Source organism: Danio aesculapii, chromosome 3, assembly GCF_903798145.1.
Source record: "Danio aesculapii chromosome 3, fDanAes4.1, whole genome shotgun sequence".
NCBI lineage: Eukaryota > Metazoa > Chordata > Actinopteri > Cypriniformes > Danionidae > Danio > Danio aesculapii.
Window position 1 is genome coordinate 56,545,638 of NC_079437.1, and position 17,786 is coordinate 56,563,423.

The 17,786-nt window shown below is 38.5% G+C and overlaps 1 protein-coding gene across 2 annotated transcripts; it reads left to right on the forward strand.

The window, feature by feature from the left end:
- The first annotated feature begins 1,182 nt into the window (after positions 1–1,182).
- Positions 1,183–12,267, forward strand: LOC130221695 (5-hydroxytryptamine receptor 3A-like). Of its 2 annotated transcripts, none has more exons than XM_056454273.1 (10): positions 1,183–1,268; positions 1,342–1,401; positions 1,486–1,619; positions 1,973–2,017; positions 2,156–2,262; positions 5,189–5,358; positions 5,528–5,655; positions 7,525–7,735; positions 11,489–11,638; positions 11,725–12,267. In XM_056454273.1, the coding sequence occupies exons 2-10, from the start codon at positions 1,350–1,352 to the stop codon at positions 12,033–12,035; spliced, it is 1,308 nt and encodes a 435-aa protein (XP_056310248.1). In that variant the 5' UTR covers positions 1,183–1,268; positions 1,342–1,349; the 3' UTR covers positions 12,036–12,267. The 2 variants fall into 2 exon arrangements, with proteins under 2 accessions (XP_056310248.1, XP_056310249.1); XM_056454274.1 differs by having other exon boundaries at positions 11,728–12,267.
- The last annotated feature ends 5,519 nt before the right edge of the window (positions 12,268–17,786 follow it).

The window sequence follows — 17,786 nt, forward strand, 5'->3', positions numbered from 1 at the left end:
AGACGTGAGGCAACGTGCTTGCACTTTCCAGCTGCACCTAGTTAAGATCACAGGGAGCTTCTGTGACCGCGAGAAATGCAAACGGCTGAAGTTTAAGGAAGACGCTATGAAAAGTACACATGTTTGCAAACCTACCTACAAACAAACTAAGTTACAAACAATAATTCCAATGAGAGCGATCATGTGGTGAATGTTGATCTTGTGTTGAGCCCAATGAGCCTTACATCTAAAAATAGAGCAAGGGTGTTCCTTTAGTGACATCGCTTTGACTCACATGCTGAAAATGGCGGACGTGAAACAACAAACTGAGGATATGGTAATGCGCGCCTGTCAATTAATATTGGTGGGCGGGGAGAGCGCACTCCTATGTCAAGTTGCGGTCGATCTGAAAACCGCTCCAATTGGTCCACCGTTTTTATGTTGTTAAATTGAAAAAAAAAAGGACTGGGTGTGCTTTTATCACCCCAATATGACGGTCTATACACTATACCTACACATATGTCTGTCCAAACAGCTTGAAAAGTAGATTTTTTACCATAGGTGTCCTTTAATATGAAACGCACGTTTACCAGTAGGAATGACATCCCTATCGACGCCCTACTCATAATTCTCTCTTCATATAGCCATATATACAGTATGTCTATTACATATCCATGATACAGTGTGATATAGCCGGGCTCGGATCATTTTGCTTTCTCACTACAATCGATCCGCTCCAGAATTTGTTTCAATCGAGCCGAGACCACCTCATTCAGACGATCTCGACCGATTGATTTGGCGCGGATCCGATCGCGATTGCTCTTGACCCCTGATGTTGACTAACCATTGTGCTCTGTCCAGCTTTTATTAGTCTAAGTCCATTATTGCATTTACTGGCAATAGGCATCTCTAAATCATCAGGGAAACAAAGAGTTGCAGATAAGAATTGACTGTTCTGCTTGTTTTTCCTTTATTTGTCTGCTAAAAGACTGACATGTTGTTTGATTGTGAGGCAAATGAAGGCCTGAAGGTTGTTGACACTTCACTGCAAACTGCTTTCATTTGTGCGGTGAAGCCCATCATAATCTCATAATCTTATATTTACACAAAAGCTGTGATGAATTTGAATATTAGCTGGCTCTGTTTTGTGTTTGTCCAAGCGTAAATATGACGTAGCGTTCAAAGAGCTTCAAGCCTTCAAAAAGCCAACTGATGCTTGTTGAGATAAACTACAAATGGTGACAGATGGTGAAGCTTCTGGAGAACCCAACATTCATTCACAAGAACAGGTAAAGATGATCAGTTTCTTAAATGTTTAGGCACAATAAACTTAATACAAGATTTTTGCCTTCTTGTTTTTAGGGAGTAAAATGGTTCTTCAACAAAGGATCTCGTTGTTGCTCCTCTTTTCAGTATCAGTTGGTAAACCGTTTCTCCTACAGTACATCGCTTTTAATTTATTAATCATATGAAATCTGAAAAAGTTGTGTTTATGTGATCTTACAGCTTTGGCAGCTTCATGTGACAGTCGGTGTTTGGCAAATTTGATCATTGCTAAAAAAATGAAGAGTGCACCACAGGGGAGCAGCTCTTCTGTCACTGTAAACATCACTTCAATGAAGTATGAGACACTGTCTTTTGTAAGCATCATTGTTTTTTTCATGCTTGGAAAAACGAAAAATCTATATGAAATATTATTGTTAGCCATTGAAAGTACGCTGTAAATAATTACATTGCAGTCAGTAGCCTTTGCATATTCATGATCGCAACTGTATTATCATGTATTGTAACTATATTGTCTTTAATGAAATGTGACCTAATTTAAAGTCTGCTGTGTACAACTTGTGTATGACTGGTATTACGTGAACTCTAATCTTTGAGAATTGTTCACTTTTGTTCTTTATGACATTTCACTTCCAGTTTTGTCTTTAATTTCGAGGTAAATTATAATTTCATAACAATGCAATATTTTTTACATTGCCACCATGTTTAGGATACAAAGGAAATGCAAATGAGCTGCCGAGTCACAGTATACATGGTAAGAACACATATTTTTCATGTAAAAAAACCCTTTGTGAATAAAAACCATTCCTGATTTTCTAACAGATGTTGAAAATGATGATTGATTTTACTATAATCAAAATGTTTTGGTCAGTATATTTTCTTTTCCCATTAGCGGTGGACAGATCCTGAACTAGGATGGGGTAAAAATACATCTAATATGTCAGCAGTTATGTTGCCGGTTGACAAAATCTGGACTCCTGGGCTTGTTTTGGACAATGCGTAAGTAAACTCAGAACATTCTTTCAAAACACCACCATCATCAGCGTGGAATGTATCTTGGCATATTCTAGGTCTTGAAGCAACCATTGGTATTATCCTATATTACCTAAGAAACTAAATATGCATTCTGAGGCTGCTTCTGTAAAAACCTTCCAATTGAGACCGCTTGTGCCACGATGATGTAATCGAATGTGTCCTTCGAAAGATCAACCTTTAAATTGAGATTGTTAATTTTGGAAGCAGTGCTAGATTTAGATGCTCCTCTTCTGACGGTATTGCCTCGTTTCCACTGAGTTGTGCAGTACAGTATGATATGGTTCAGTACGGGTCACCTTTATCAGGCTTGTGTCTCCACTGCCAAACGCTACCAATGGTACCCTTTGTATGAACAATATTTGATTATAGCGGCAGATCAATGATAATGTGAAATAGCCTACTGTAATGTCTGCGATTTAATAAAAAATCAATAAAATAAAACATATATGAACACACAGAGCCTGACGATCTCTGAAATGTTACCAATTACAATAAAACAACAACAACTATACATTTAGGCCTTATTTGGGTTCATAAACAATTTGAAACATGCAGTCAGTACAAACCTCTCATCTTTATTCATCACCAGCACATGTAACATTACTATCATCAGCACAAGTTCGTTATTTCAAATACAGATGCACAGTGAGCCCTTGCAAATCTCTAGAGAAAGGGTAACCACTCACGCTTTTAGATGGCCTCGTAAACAACAACAGGACACAGGGTAGATTTTGCTCTTCTTCTTGGCTTTGTGGCTGTTCATCAAGACAACGACAAGGTTTGAGCTCGGGTCGACCATGGCTCGTTATTATATGTATATATTATTGCAGTGTATTGTCTCGGCTGTGTATTTAAAAATGGCGCTTCCTTTGTTTTCATTCTTCTGGCTTGTTGCAATCACTAGTGACATTTCTCTGTAAACATGTGTGTCTAGTTCCGCCTTTTTGTACCCTCTGGAAAGGGTACCCAAAAAGTGGTATGTTACGGTTCATTTTTTGGTACCTTTTGACAGAGGAAATGGCCATAAAAGCGTACCGAACCGTACCGTACCACTCAGTGGAAAAGGGCCATACGTGCCCAATTTTATTGTTTGGTCTGGCAAGTCCAACACATCCAAGTCAAGTCACCTTTATTTCTATAGCACTAGATGTGCTAGATTGTGTCAAAACTGCTTTAGATGGATAAACAGCAAAAGGATAAAAGGTCTTAAAAACATTTCAGTTTGTGGGACATATTTAGCATATCAAACAGGCAGTAGAGTAATGGTAGAATGTGGTGTAATTCTAGTTTATAAGGGTGCTTTCACATTTGGTTCAATTGACTGGACCCTACCCAAGTTCGATTGTCCCCCCTTGCCACCTTCTTGGTTGGTCTGTATTCACGCTGTCTTTTTTCTTTCTGAACCCCGGTACACTTGCGTCATCGAGCGGCTGTTTTGTTTATGGCTGTTGCTAGGTGACAGTTATGAAAGCAAAGTGCCAAAATGGAAAGATTTCCGCACATCGCGATCGATTTGCTTTTGCTGAATCTTTTAGTTTTGGACAAACAGAAAGTGACTCACATCAATCTGCCGCAAAAATATTATAAACGTTCAGAACATCACACAGTGTCTGCAGAAGCTGTTTTGGAGGAGACACGCAGACATTATCACTGTGTTTGCCCTGGCTCAGTCCCGCTTGTCACCAAGGTACAATACGTGACACACACACACACACACGAATGAACGTTATGCACAGTTGGCGATTCACTTCCGTTATTTGGTACTATTGCATTCATACCAGAAGTGAACTGTACCAGAGTTCGCATGAACCGTACCCCAGACCACCTCTTTCAGGCGGACTTTCACTACGGTTCACGGGTGCGCACCCGAGTTTAGAAGACACTAGCTAAATGTACCGTACTATAACGTCAGAAAGCACCCTTAAAAACTGTTTCAGTTCAGTTTAATAGTCTAAGCTCATAGATATATACACTAGATATCACATACGGACCCTGAGCATGCGTCAATAGTGCCACCATATTTGTACAGTGCTCCCAGGACAAATGTCATTCAACCGTACGAGTCAAGACAGTGTTACTACGTGAAGATGCTGGACTTTAGCGCTGTCTACGGGTGTAGTAACGAGCAAACAAAGAAAACAAAGCACAAAGGCTGAACATTTCATAGGTAAGATAGACTTTTTTACGTTTTTGTATGTTATGAACTTTTGTGCTAAACAGGTCACGTTATTGATGATAATACAGTCACTTACTGCATTCACCATAAGGCAACGTAGCACCAACTTGCACTAAAAACTTATGCTAGTTTTGTTGAATAAAATCAGCAAACAGTGCAAAAGAAATATGACAACGAGATGCTGCGGTGCTAGAAACTTGTATTAATGTCAGCTAAGTGAACGAGTCGCTCATAACGGAGATTCATTCACAAACGAATCACTACCTTTGTTAGAATGAGAAGTGAAAGCAGGAGAGGAGGAGTGTTTCAGGACACAGATAAGATCAAATTTAACAGGGAGGGTGGATAGTACATTTCCATGCAAACAAACACAAGCTTTTTGTCAGGAATGTTGGTGCAGTCACTGATCCATCAATGTAGAAAAGTGATGTAAAATTATAATTTTTGTAATTTAAAAAATAATTGCATATTGACCACTGGGAAAACTCCCAATCATAAATATATGTGTATATGTGTATATCTCTGGCTCTGGATGGCCACAGTCCTCCACTGCAGCTTGGTCCCGCATTTATTTCAAAGGAGCGCTACCCTGTACTAAAATGGCGGCTCTATTGACGCATTCCTTCCATTCGACAACAACAGGGTAGGCGACATCTAATGGAAATATCTATGGTCTAAGCTAAGCAATGTTGTGTTCTCTTTTAATACAATCAGGATAGATGTAACCATGAAGCCACAGACAGAAGATGTACTAGTGAACAAGGAAGGAACTGTGGACCATGCTGTTATCTTGTTCATAGCAGTGAGCTGTGATATCAACCTTTTCACTTACCCCTTTGTGACAGGGGACTGTCCTGTGGCCATCAATGGATGGAATAAAAGCAGTAAGTTGACCTAATCGATTTATCCTAATCAATTCATTGGTTAATCGATTTCCTATATAATTTTTCTTATCAGGAGATGTTCTTCCTTGTCATATCTTTCCTGGAAAGATATTTAAAGAATAAAACAAACTAAATAAAACGCTAAATATTCTTGTATGTGTGGATTTAGGTTTTGGGCTTATACTTCAACATTCAGATAACATATCTATGTCCGGAAGTACACAGAGTGGTGAATGGAATGCTTTGAAAGTGGCAATAACTTCAGATCCAGATTTTCAGTACCTCCGATTTGTCTCGGTAACTATGACTTTGAGCCCCTTATTTCTTCTAGATTATATGTCAGGATTAGTTTAAGACAGTGGTTCCCACGATCCACTAATGCAAACACTGTGTTCATGCAACCCCCTGCAATTTTTAAATTAACCTGCTATTTGTGGCCAATTGAAAAAATGTCTTTACTAAATAAACTTCCAATGATTTGAATGAAGAGAAATTGCCACTTTATTAGGTACACCTTACTGGTACAGGGTTGGACCCTCTTTTTCAACAAGGTTCTGGAAATATTCCTTATAGATTTTGGTCCATTTTGACATGATAGCATCATGCAGTTGCTGCAGATTTGTTGGCTGCACATCCATGATGTGAATCTCAAGTTCCATCACATACCAAAGGTGCCCTATTGGATTGAGCTCTGGTGACTGTGGAGGCCATTTGAGTACAGTGAACTCATTGTCATGTTCAAGAAACCAATCTGAGATGATTCACGCTTTATGACATGGCGTGTTATCCTGCTGGAAGCAGCCATCAGAAGATGGGTACACTGGTCATGAAGGGATGTACATAGTCAGCAATACTCAGGTAGGCTGTAGGATGCTCAATTGGTACTAATGGGCCCAAAGTGGGCCAAGAAAATATCCTCCACACCATTACAACACCACCACCAGCCTGAACCTTTAATACAAGGCAGAATGGATCCATGCTTTTATGTTGTTGATGCCAATTTCTGATCCTACCATCCGAATGTCGCTAGAGAAATTGAGACTCTTCAGACCAGGCAACGTTTTTTCAGTCTTCTATTGTTCAATTTTGGTGAGCCTGTGTGAATTGTAGCCTCAGTTTTCTGTTTTCGCTGACAGGAGTGGCACCCAGTGTGGTCCTCTGCTGCTGTAGCCCATCCGCCTCAAGGTTCGACGAGTTGTGCATTCAGAGATGCATACCTATGTTGTAATTAGTAGTTATTTGAGTTACTGTTGCCTTTCAATCAGCTCAAACCAGTCTGGCCATTCTCCTCTGACCTCTGGCATCAACAAGGCATTTGCGCCCACAGAACTGCCGCTCACTGAATATTTTCTTTTTCAGACCATTCTCTGTAAACCCTAGAGATGGTTGTGCGTGAAATTCCCAGATGATAAGCAGTTTCTGAAATACTTAGACCAGCCTTTCTGGCACCGACAACCATGGCACATTCAAAGTCATTTAAATCACCTTTCTTCCCCATTCTGATGCTCAGTTTAAACTGCAGCAGATCGTCTTGACCATGTCTAAATGCCTAAATGCATTGAGTTGCTGCCATGTGATTGGCTGATTAGAAAAATGATTTAACGAGCAGTTGGACAGGTGTACCTAACAAAGTGGCCAGTGAGTGTACGTTACCTGCTTGATTGACAGTTATGTCTACAGCAGCGTGACAACAACCACTTGAAGCCTACACTCATCTCTGCGTTTCAGATGCTGGAGTTTAGCATCCTCATCAGAGCACCCACCTCCTATACCAAAACCACTGGTTCACGGCCAGAGCATGCTTGTTGAATCATAGGGTTACTTAAAAGTAAAATTTTAGAATTATTTATGTCCCCTTTAAAATCACTCTTGAGAAATTTTAAGTTTATTGTTCTCCTATGAAAAGAGGGTAATAATTTTACTCTCCTTAAGTAACTTATTGGTGCCCCAACAGCTGGTGGCAGCCTTAGGATGCCTAGAAAAGGTGCTGCAAGGAATCCTAACTGGGTTTTTTAACCCTAGAAGTTTCTTATACACTGCCTTTTATTCAAATTGTACAACAAAACATTATTTACAAATTCAGTACAATTAATATTGTTAGATATCTATCGGTGTTTGTAGAGTAAAAGCTAAATTAAGATATTCTTTCTCCTGATCTGTTAACAGGTCACTTTATCCATCAATCCTTTCAGTGCTGTTGTGACCCTGATCCTTCCCAGTATACTAATAATGCTGGCAGACCTGGTGAGCTTTTCTCTGGCCATTACAGGAGGAGAACGCAACAACTTTAAGGTCACCTTGGTTCTGAGTTTCACCATGTTTCTCCTCATCCTTAATGATCGTCTGTCCAGTGGTGGGGCATGCAGCCCTCTCCTCCGTAAGTAAAAAAAAATGAACAAGTAACAGGCCACATGCACACCTCTCACAGTTGCTGTGAGTAATTGAATTTGGTAAATGGGTTACCTTCATGTACCGCAAGTATAGCTGTGTTGAACATATTTTAAATTGCTATAAGATAAGTTGCAACCAGCAATGCTTGTGTATTATTCAAACAATATACACATTTCAAATGTGTTCTGTGATGACATGCTTTTGGAGTTTGTCTGTAGGGTTTACAGACAATGCAACATCATTCCTGAAGGTTTCTAGCACTCATTAAAACCTTGTTTAGCTGGATCAGAAGTTTTTAATTAAAGTTAAGGAGTCGCGAAACACCAAAACACATTTTTTGAAATGTTGACAGTCATATATATGTGCCACATTGCTAAAAACACTATTAGGACACTTATATTTCACCAAAAAGTGTTGTTTTTACGTTATTTTGAGCAAATTCGAAAATTCTTCCGGTTTGAAAAGACATTTTGAAGCTACGTCACGCCCATGAGATCCTTGTGTAAAATCTAGCATGGAGACTGGATGTCTGTACCGGTGGGTACAACGTGACGTCTTTGAGTTTTCAGCATTAACTCATGAGAAAGACTTGGTTTGAACCAATCAGCGCATTCTATTGTGAATGAGGTGCAACTTCATTAATATGCATGATAACTTCGTTTTTACATGTTACAGTGTTCAGAGAGACATCACGTTGTGTTGCTAACCTAAATTAAAACAAGGGGAAGAAGAAGAATTGTTCGGAGGCATGGGTCATCAGTGTTGTGTTAATAACTGTGCCGCAACGAAGGTTTCGTTTCCATTTCCCCATGATGAGAGCACAGATCTCATGTAGACATGTGTGGATTACAGTAGTCTGCAAACACGTGACAAAAACATGTTTGTAAGGAACATTTTTTTTATCTGAGAGCTTTTTGCATCTGTAAATTTGCCACTCATTTTCTTTAAAAAAAAAAGACGCGATTCCAGTTGGTGTTGATTGTCATGTCTCTATTGATTTGGTAACTGAGCGATCAGTGTTCTTTGTTTATATTTATTCAGATGGCAAAGTTAGTATCGTCAGCAGTACTCTTTCAGTTTTTAAAGACAGACCTTAGTCAAAATGATTACTAAGTGTACAGTACGTTAATATCACTACAATATTATAGAGGTTTTTTATTCCCATACGGCATGCGGTATCAAATTTTCCATTAAAACAACACTCTTCCAGCACTTCCTCGTATGCAATATCTTGTTTTCCATAGGGGGCATGCATGAAATGTTCCTGAATGAAAGTGAAAGTGCCAAACTGCAGTTAAAGTCGACAAATTAAGAATGAAACACCGGAAATTACATGAAACTTCAGAGGAAATGTGAATACCCCGGTGATGCAATGACATTAATCGTATTATGTGCTGTAACATGTAAAACGAGATCATGAAAGGAACAATTAAAAAGCAACTCATGTAAACAGCTTAATCATATTATTGTTTTATTCAGATTAAGGCTAATAATTCGATTACTGATGCGATGACTGCGTCTGTGTTGCCGCTACAGAAACTCTCCTTTTCATGCAAACCCTTCCCTCTTTCACCACTCCCAGCCAAACAAAGCTGGACTCACCCACTTTCCTGACTTTTTTCAAACTATAGAGTTGTGAAAACACCCTGCTAAGACGAGGAGGTTGTTTCATGGCCTTTTAAACTCTGCACAGCCCAATCTCAATTGGTACACTAAACTTTTGTGGTTGTTATTTGAGTCCTCATTTTCATGATTCAATGCTGCTTTGACTGACTTGTTAGAAGTCTCCTCGAAGCTTTCAGTGTGGGTTCATCTGAAGGCTACCCTGAGGTGGCATAGCAGCCAAAAACAGGACCTTACAAGCACCATTGTGAATTCTTATTATTCACCCTATGGTTTCATGGACTTAAGTGGCACACAGAAGCCACTCTAAGGGTGTACTCACATTAGGCTATCTGAACTGTACCCAGGCACTGGGTTTAACTCCCATTTACCGGTTTGTTTGACAAGTGTGAGTGCTCCAAATCAGGCTCAGGCACGGTTCAGTTGGCCGGCTCTGGCCTGGCTGGAAGAGGTGTGCCAGAGCGCAGTTCGGTTGGGATTTGGTGCGGTCCACTTGTAGTGTGAGTAAAAAGCGTGCCTGAGCACGAAACTGAAGACCCAACGTCACTTTTAAGGGACTGTTTCATATGTATTTATGAAACATTCTTACTTTTCAATGGATGCAACTGTCATAGTTTATTAAAGATACAAACCCTTCTCTGCACGACAGCTGCACCTTCAGCAAACCTCCTAATACGTGCAGCACAATGACTTTCATGAACATTTATGAGCATCAACAGTGGTGGATCTGTTCAGCAAAAGATACGACTGTGTGTCACTGCATATCAAACGGCTTAAAATAATACAAAACAATATAGCTAATGCAATCTCCATTGTACTGAGCGAGAGCACTTCTCTTAAACTGAACAGCTGCATCATCAATGACTTAAGCGTGCTCAGGCTCGGAAGGCAAAAAATGAAATGTGAGTGCAGGAAGAGGGGAAGAGGGCCAATCGCGCCTGAGCACAATTTAAGATAAAGACAAGTGCCTAGTGTGAGTACACCCTAAAGGCTCGTACACACCGGGACGCTTTTCGTTTGCGTTTATCGTCAGAGTTTTTCAAAACGTTTTTCCCGGATTCAAACCCAAGCGATTTTCACAGGCGTCGAGCAGAAGAGTATGCAAAATCACTCCTTGACGTTAGATGGCGCTACACAACTTTAAGCTTCTGACACCCGCTTGTAACACAGAAGACGACAAAGTTAACACGCTTGTTGTTATCGATGGTTCAAGTTGCAGTTCCAGCTCTAGCGATGAAGAAGTGATTATTGTTCACCAACGCAATAAGCTGCTCCACGATCATATCGCCTCTGGTCATCTTCTTGAATATGCGCTCGCATTGACAGTTTTGCGCTCGAGCGCCTCCAAGTGCTGTTTACTGTAACTTCAGCAGCTCCGTGCACGTGAACAAAAGTGCCAACCTGATTGGTGGAGAACGAGCATGAGGCGTTTCTTTTTAAAATGATGCTTTTACGCCTGGCGTTTTGCGCGTTGGTGTGCACGATCACATTGACGCCCTTTATCTAGTCTTGAGGCGTTAAACGTTGACGGAAAACGCGAGCAAAAAACGTCTCGGTGTGCACGGGCATCAAGTCCGCAAGGCTACAATTGCACTTAAAAAAATTTAAGATTGGGTCAGTGACCCTTCAAGAGCTAAAGGTGTTCATTCATGGCTGATGACTCTATCATGTATGACACATCATACATAATACCTCACTCGCTCACTGTTCTGTTAGTTTGTTCGCCTGATTGGTCAAGTTCAGGTAGACTGACAGGTCAACTTGTGCAACCGCACACACCTCACAAATTCAAGCCAACAGCTACCAAACTTTTTTAAATTATTAATTTAATTTTATAAATTATCTAGTCCTTGTGAGCCACTCGGCTCGTAAGTTCCTCTCACACGATACAAGCCAACGACCATGCAAGCATCAATGATTTCCAATCAAATTCTCCCAATGGGCAAAAATTACACACAAGCTCGTACAACAGCAAAAACTGCACCGTGTACACCCTCCTATAGACACATATGTTGAGTAGAGGCCCCAGCACTGAAACCTGAGGTACTCCTGTGGTTGGACAACAATTGCTTCACATAAATGTGTACTAAATCGTAATCTGGTTTTTGATTTAAAGATTATCACTTCTGCTTCTGTCTGGTTAATCTGGTGCTGAGCATGGTGTTGTCTATAGTGCTGACACATCTGACGACTACTGACAGCACCCTAAATTCTACATGTTCAAAGAAAATGAAAAGACAAAATGCCCACCTGGATCAAGATGAAGGTAAGAGAATACTAAATAATGCTAACAAAAAAGTGAATACACTTACACAGACTCAATATTGTGTTCAAGCATATGCTTACCATTAGCAGATGCTGGTGCGATTGCGATGAAAACCCCCAGTGAAACAGAGATGGCTTCCATCCAAAAAATTGTGCAGTTTCTGGAAAGGGTGGACCTAAAGAAACAAGAGGCGATCAGCAACGAAGCCTTTGTTGGCCGCTTGGACAAAATCTGTTTCTTGTTTTTTTTGTTCATTGACATAATTTACATCATCTGTGTTGTCGTTATCACCACGACAAATATTTGCAAACCCCAAAAGTTGAAAATCTGGAATAAGGATGAATTGTATGACTTGTGGATAAGTAATTATAATAATGAGACGGATTATATTTTGTAAAGCGATAATTTGCTTATTTGCATATTGGTGATTTGAATCTGGGTGTGTGATGTCTATGTACATAATGGGATTTTAATCAGTTCGACTTTTTCTGTCATTTTTAATTTACACACATTCCACAAACTCTGGTACTACTTGTTTGCCAACTTGTAACATTAAACGAATGTAAAACATGCTCTGTAAAACACAACAGTTTAAATTAATTAAATAAAAGGATTTTACTTTACTCTGATACCGGTGAGTTTTTATTGTGTATAGTAGTTAAAAAGTTAAGTGAACTTATTATATTTAGGTGAACTGGCTGAGTTATCTAAATAAAATTATATTGGATTGAATATCAGCCATTCTTTATGAAGCTCAGCTGTCAGCAAGAAGTTTCTCGGCAGGTAGTCCAGTTATAACATGAAAATGTTAAAAATCAACAAAACAGAAAACAATAATCCTGTCAGAGCCATAAAAAGCAATAAAATTGACAACCAGTTGGGCAAGATTATGTCAGTGAGTGCAGAATTGAGTTGATTTATAGGTCATAATGACTATGTACCATTTATTAAGTATAAGCAAATAGTGAATTCATTATGTTTTAAGCATTAACTCTACATTAAGGCTGCATTTACACTGCACTGTTCAAGTGACTCAATTCCGATTTGTTTCTCCCATGTGGCACAGATCGAATATGGCCCATGTACGTGTAAGCAGGAACAAATCACATGGATTCCGATTTACTCAAATTAGATTCAGGCCTTGTTCATATGTGGAAATTTATCCGATATGAATCGGATCTGTGCCCTCGTGTCTGCAGTGTAAGATCAGGATTTTCACTTGTCAATGCGAGTCGCGCATCATTAAAACCCATAGCGAATGACGTCAAGCCTGACGCTTTCATTTTAGAATAGACTTCAGCAGAGTCCCAAACCTTAAATCTCATACACGAGGACTAAAACAGCTTTTATATTGTTATATAGCACAGGTATTTAAGCATGTTAACGAGAGCGAGAGAGCGCGATGTCCTGCGTAACCAATATATGGGCACCACCATCTCTCAGGACCTGAAGTGGGACACTCACATTGACTCCATTGTCAAAAAAGCTCAACAGAGGCTGTACTTTCTTCGTCAGCTGAGGAAGTTTAACCTCCCAAAGGAGCTGCTGAAACAGTTCTACACCTCATCATTGAATCAGTCATCTGCACATCAATAACTGTCTGGTTTAGCTCAGCTACTAAATATGACCTCCAAAGACTACGTCGAATAGTTCGGACTGCTGAGCGAATCACTGGTACAACCCTTCCTACTCCCCAAGAACTGTACTTATCCAGAGCGAGCAGGAGGGCTGCCAAAATCACTCTGGACCCCTCACACCCAGCACACTGCCTCTTTGAACTTTTACCTTCTGGTCGACGCTACAGAGCACTGCGCACCAGAACAGCCTGACACAGAAACAGTTTCTTCCCTCAGGCAATCCATCTCATGAACACTTGATGATAATAATTGTGGAACCAACATCACTACTTGCTATACACTTTAACAACACACTTTACATGCCAATTTGCACATAACAGCTGCACACATAACGTTGTATATAGTAATAAACAAGTACATACACTTGTCAATTTGAATATTTGCACTCACTATTTTTTTTAAATATATTTATTATCTGTTTTTTGTCCTGTCTCTGTAATTCTGTTGCACTGTAGAAGCTCTCACCAAAACAAATTCCTCGTATGTGTGAACATACCTGGCAATAAAGCTCTTTCTGATTCTGATTCTGATAAACTAATATAAAACTAGCGCATACATCACGTGCATAAATCCCGCCATGGACATGACATTAAGAATGCTAAAGGTTAAAAAAGCCTATATATCAAAAGAAGACGGACAAATGAGAACCTTACTGTCATAAACTATACTAAAACAGCTTGTCAAAAGCTGCGAACTGATTACATACAGGAATTGAGAAAAGAGTGCTTTTTATTTATCAGCTGTTAGTCAGCGCCCGCTCTTTTTTTCTGGTCATTGCGCCTTTGCCGTGTGCTGTGTAAATGCAGACAATCGGATACGAGTCACTTTTAAAAGATGATGTAAGCGGGTCATCAAAAAGATCGGATACAGTCACAAAATCGCAATTGACCATCAAGATCTGCAGTGTAATGCAGCCTTATAATGTGCTTAATAATTGTGTTTTCATACTTTGTTAATGATTCAGTTTTCATTATTAAATTAAGTATTGTATTATTTACCAAGCAGATATTTAAGCATAGTTGGTGTTTTTTAAAAGATCATTCAGAATGAGTTAGTAAATGATTAATAAACTATTCAAATTAACATTTTATAATTTTTATTCAACTTCATTAACTTATTTAACTCAACTTCATCCAGTTTTGTGACCTAATCTAAAGTGAAGGCTATTTATGCCTTATAAATCCCTTATAAATGACAATTGAAGGCTCAGTTAAATTCTAGGAAAAAATTAAATAAACGACTTTTTTCTTTTGGCATTTCTATCCGTATGAAAATACACAAATGAAACTGAATCTTTGCAACTTGATCTAAAATAAAATTACTGTACAGTTTAAACATTGCATCCTATTATATTGTTAAATTACTATATTGCTATTGTTTTATCCAATTTTATGTCGTATTTTTGACACTCCTGTTATTCAGCAATGTTTAAACTTTATTTTTTACTTTTCTCTTTATTGTTTTAATTTTACGTTTTAGATAAGATTGCAAAGATTATTGTTCGTTTGATACCGAGCCTTTAATTGTCATTTATAAGGGGTTTATAAAGCATAAATAGTCCTCACTTTAGATTAGGTCACAAAAATGGATGAAGTTGAGTTAATAAAGCATTTATTAACATACATAGTAACTATTAATATATGCCTGAATAATACGATATATAAATGTTGATTTCAATAGTTTATTAATCATTTACTAACTCATTCTGAATAATCGTAAAAAGCTCCAACTACTCTTAAATACAAATGGTTTGTAAATAATGCAATACTTCATTTAGCAATGAAAAATAAATTATTAACGAAGTATGAAAATACAATTATTAAGCACATTATAAACGTGGTTATAAGTCAAGAATACAGCATTTGTGGCTATAATCTGCTTACTAACGTTTATTAATGTAGAGTTAAAGCTTAATGAACTCACTAGTTGCTAATGCTTAATAAATGATTCATAATGTGTAGTTATTATAAAGTGTTACCGATTTATGATATAATTACAGTATCAATAGATGTTCACTGACAATCCTATACAGCTTCCACACATACACAGGTATTTCTATAAAGAGTTTTCCATGATTTCATTGAAAAAAAAAAAAAAACAGTTTACACCAAACAGGAAGTGAAGTATTTCCAGCCTGATTTCACGAGAAAACGTAAGTATTTTACGTTTTGTCAGTTTAGTGGCTAATTCGTACGAATTCGTATGAGTTAAGTCGTACCTAACCCCACCCCTAAACCCAACCGTCATTGGGGGATGAGCAAATCGTACTATTCGTACGAATTAGATCGTACGAATTCATACGAATTAGCCACTAAATCAAAAAGTTACAAATTGCCGCGAGATTGTGTTGGTATTTCGCGAGTAAATTGCATACAAGTCAATGCAAATGTGAGAACAGAGGTGAGTTACTGTAAGGTTGACCCACTGGTCCAGCGACAGCAGCCAATGGCACGGCAGAATAGTCTTTGCGTGTCACTATATTTCCATAGGCAGCAGAAATAATATTAAAATAAATAAATTTCTTTGTATGTATTACCTCATTATTTTATCTGACTCCAAGATATAAATAATATATGATGGTTTTTACGGATTATCAATTTAGAAATGATTTAGAAGAATGTTTGAACTTTTGTCTTTACTTTTCTCAGTTGTTTTTTTCTTCAGTTTGGATTATTAAACAGAGGTAATTGACTAATACTTGTAGATAGCCGCTTCTATGCTTGCTCAATCTAAAGTATTTTTGATTAGTCCCCTTAGATCAGTGTTTCCCAACCCTGTTCCTGAAGGCACACCAACAGTACACATTTTCAACCTCTCCCTAATCAAACACACCTGAATCAACTTCTCATAACATCAGAAGAGACTCCAACACCTGAAGTTAAGGGGTCAGAAAAGGGAGACATCCAAAATATGTACTGTTGGTGTGCCTCCAGGAACAGGGTTGGGAAACACTGCCTTAGATGTACACCCTTGAATTAAAGATAACTTTATTTCTAATCCGAGGTCATGGCCATTGTTTATTATTTCATAATAAATAATTATTTCAGGAGATCTCCAGATTTTTTGTATGCAGCCACTGTTGCCGCTTTTGTTTTTACCATTCTTTGAACAGATTATTATTATTGGGCCTTACGTTAACATGTGTGCGCGTGATCATCTTTTTACTATCGCACACAGAATTATTTCATCTGCTTTCATTTGCTTGCAGTTATTTTCGTTAATATCATTTCGATCATTATTTAAAATAACATTGCTTTAATAGGAAATTACTCTCCCTTTACCCATAGTTACCTGATGATCTGGGACCCCTAGCCTGGACAAACTACTGTGTATAGTTTTAGATAAATGAGAATAATTTTGTGTATGTGAACAAAGTGTATGTACACAGCTATATTTAGCTTGTTTTGACACTTTTTTTAATTTGTGGCTGAGAAATAATTAGTTTAGTGGGGCCAGAGGAGAAAAAATGGTAAGTCCTTAGTGTTGAGCTCTAAAAAGCCATGTGAAATAAAGTATAAAACAAAGTTAAGGAGGTATGTGGACAAAACACATAATTTAAATCAAGTAATTTTAGCATGCCAACGTCAAATTTATGCAAATATATTTTCCCAACAACACAATTGTGACTAGTGAAAATGGCGAGGGGTTAGTAACGTTGGAAAATTACTAGCCACTGTGGCTGGTGATCAAAAAAGTGAATGTCAAGCCCTGTATACATAGTATGATATGCATTGAAATGCTTACGAAAAAATGTCGAATTGTGAGTACCTTATATACCAGTAGAAATTAGAGTGTCCATATCGTTCTTAATTTTGCAGAGATTGCCAGTTTTAAGTCACTTAAAAAACAAAAACAAAGAAAAATAGGTGAAGCCGTGACCGCAGCCGACCTCACCGTCGCCATCTACTATGTACATGCAATGTTGTAATGTTTTCACTTCATTTAAAATATGGAAATATCTATTTACAAGATTTAAATTTCTAAAACTATCCCTTTAAGGCAGATTCTTTATTTATAAGTTGTTTTATTCTCATAAGAAATAAAAGTGAACACGTGTAAATGTAAATTAGCCCCATGTTAATTAAAGTAGCTGATTAATTGTGAATGTATGACGATTCGGTCGTAGATTTGTTTTTATAATTGTCTCCGGTTAGTGCAGGTTCATGTCACACTGCAGATGGCAGCATCCAGACATGAACAACTTCAGGTAGTGTGTGTCAATCAAGGATATCAGTCTCGCCTGGCTGAGCCGTAAACCTCCCACACACACCATTATAACCGCTCTATTGGTGGTTTTTGAGGAGGCTTCATAAGCGCAATTGTCATGGATTGGTCAGGCTCTCACGACCCCCACTCACGAAGATCACCATCACCCGACTTCTAATGAGCACACAGCTGCATCACATTCACGAGCACCAGATAAAAGCACAGCACTCCAGTCGCTCATTGTCCGGGCTCGTCTCGACGAAAGCGGACAACTGAGCGACCACTCAGCGTAGTCATCCTCAGCT

Bases quoted from the DNA above. Each gene is read 5' to 3' on its own strand.
- LOC130221695 (XM_056454273.1), top strand. From the start codon at position 1,350: ATGGTTCTTCAACAAAGGATCTCGTTGTTGCTCCTCTTTTCAGTATCA. The intron at 1,620-1,972 runs GTAAGCATCATT...CACCATGTTTAG, and splicing joins AGTATGAGACACTGTCTTTT to GATACAAAGGAAATGCAAAT. The intron at 7,736-11,488 runs GTAAGTAAAAAA...TTTGATTTAAAG, and splicing joins GGCATGCAGCCCTCTCCTCC to ATTATCACTTCTGCTTCTGT.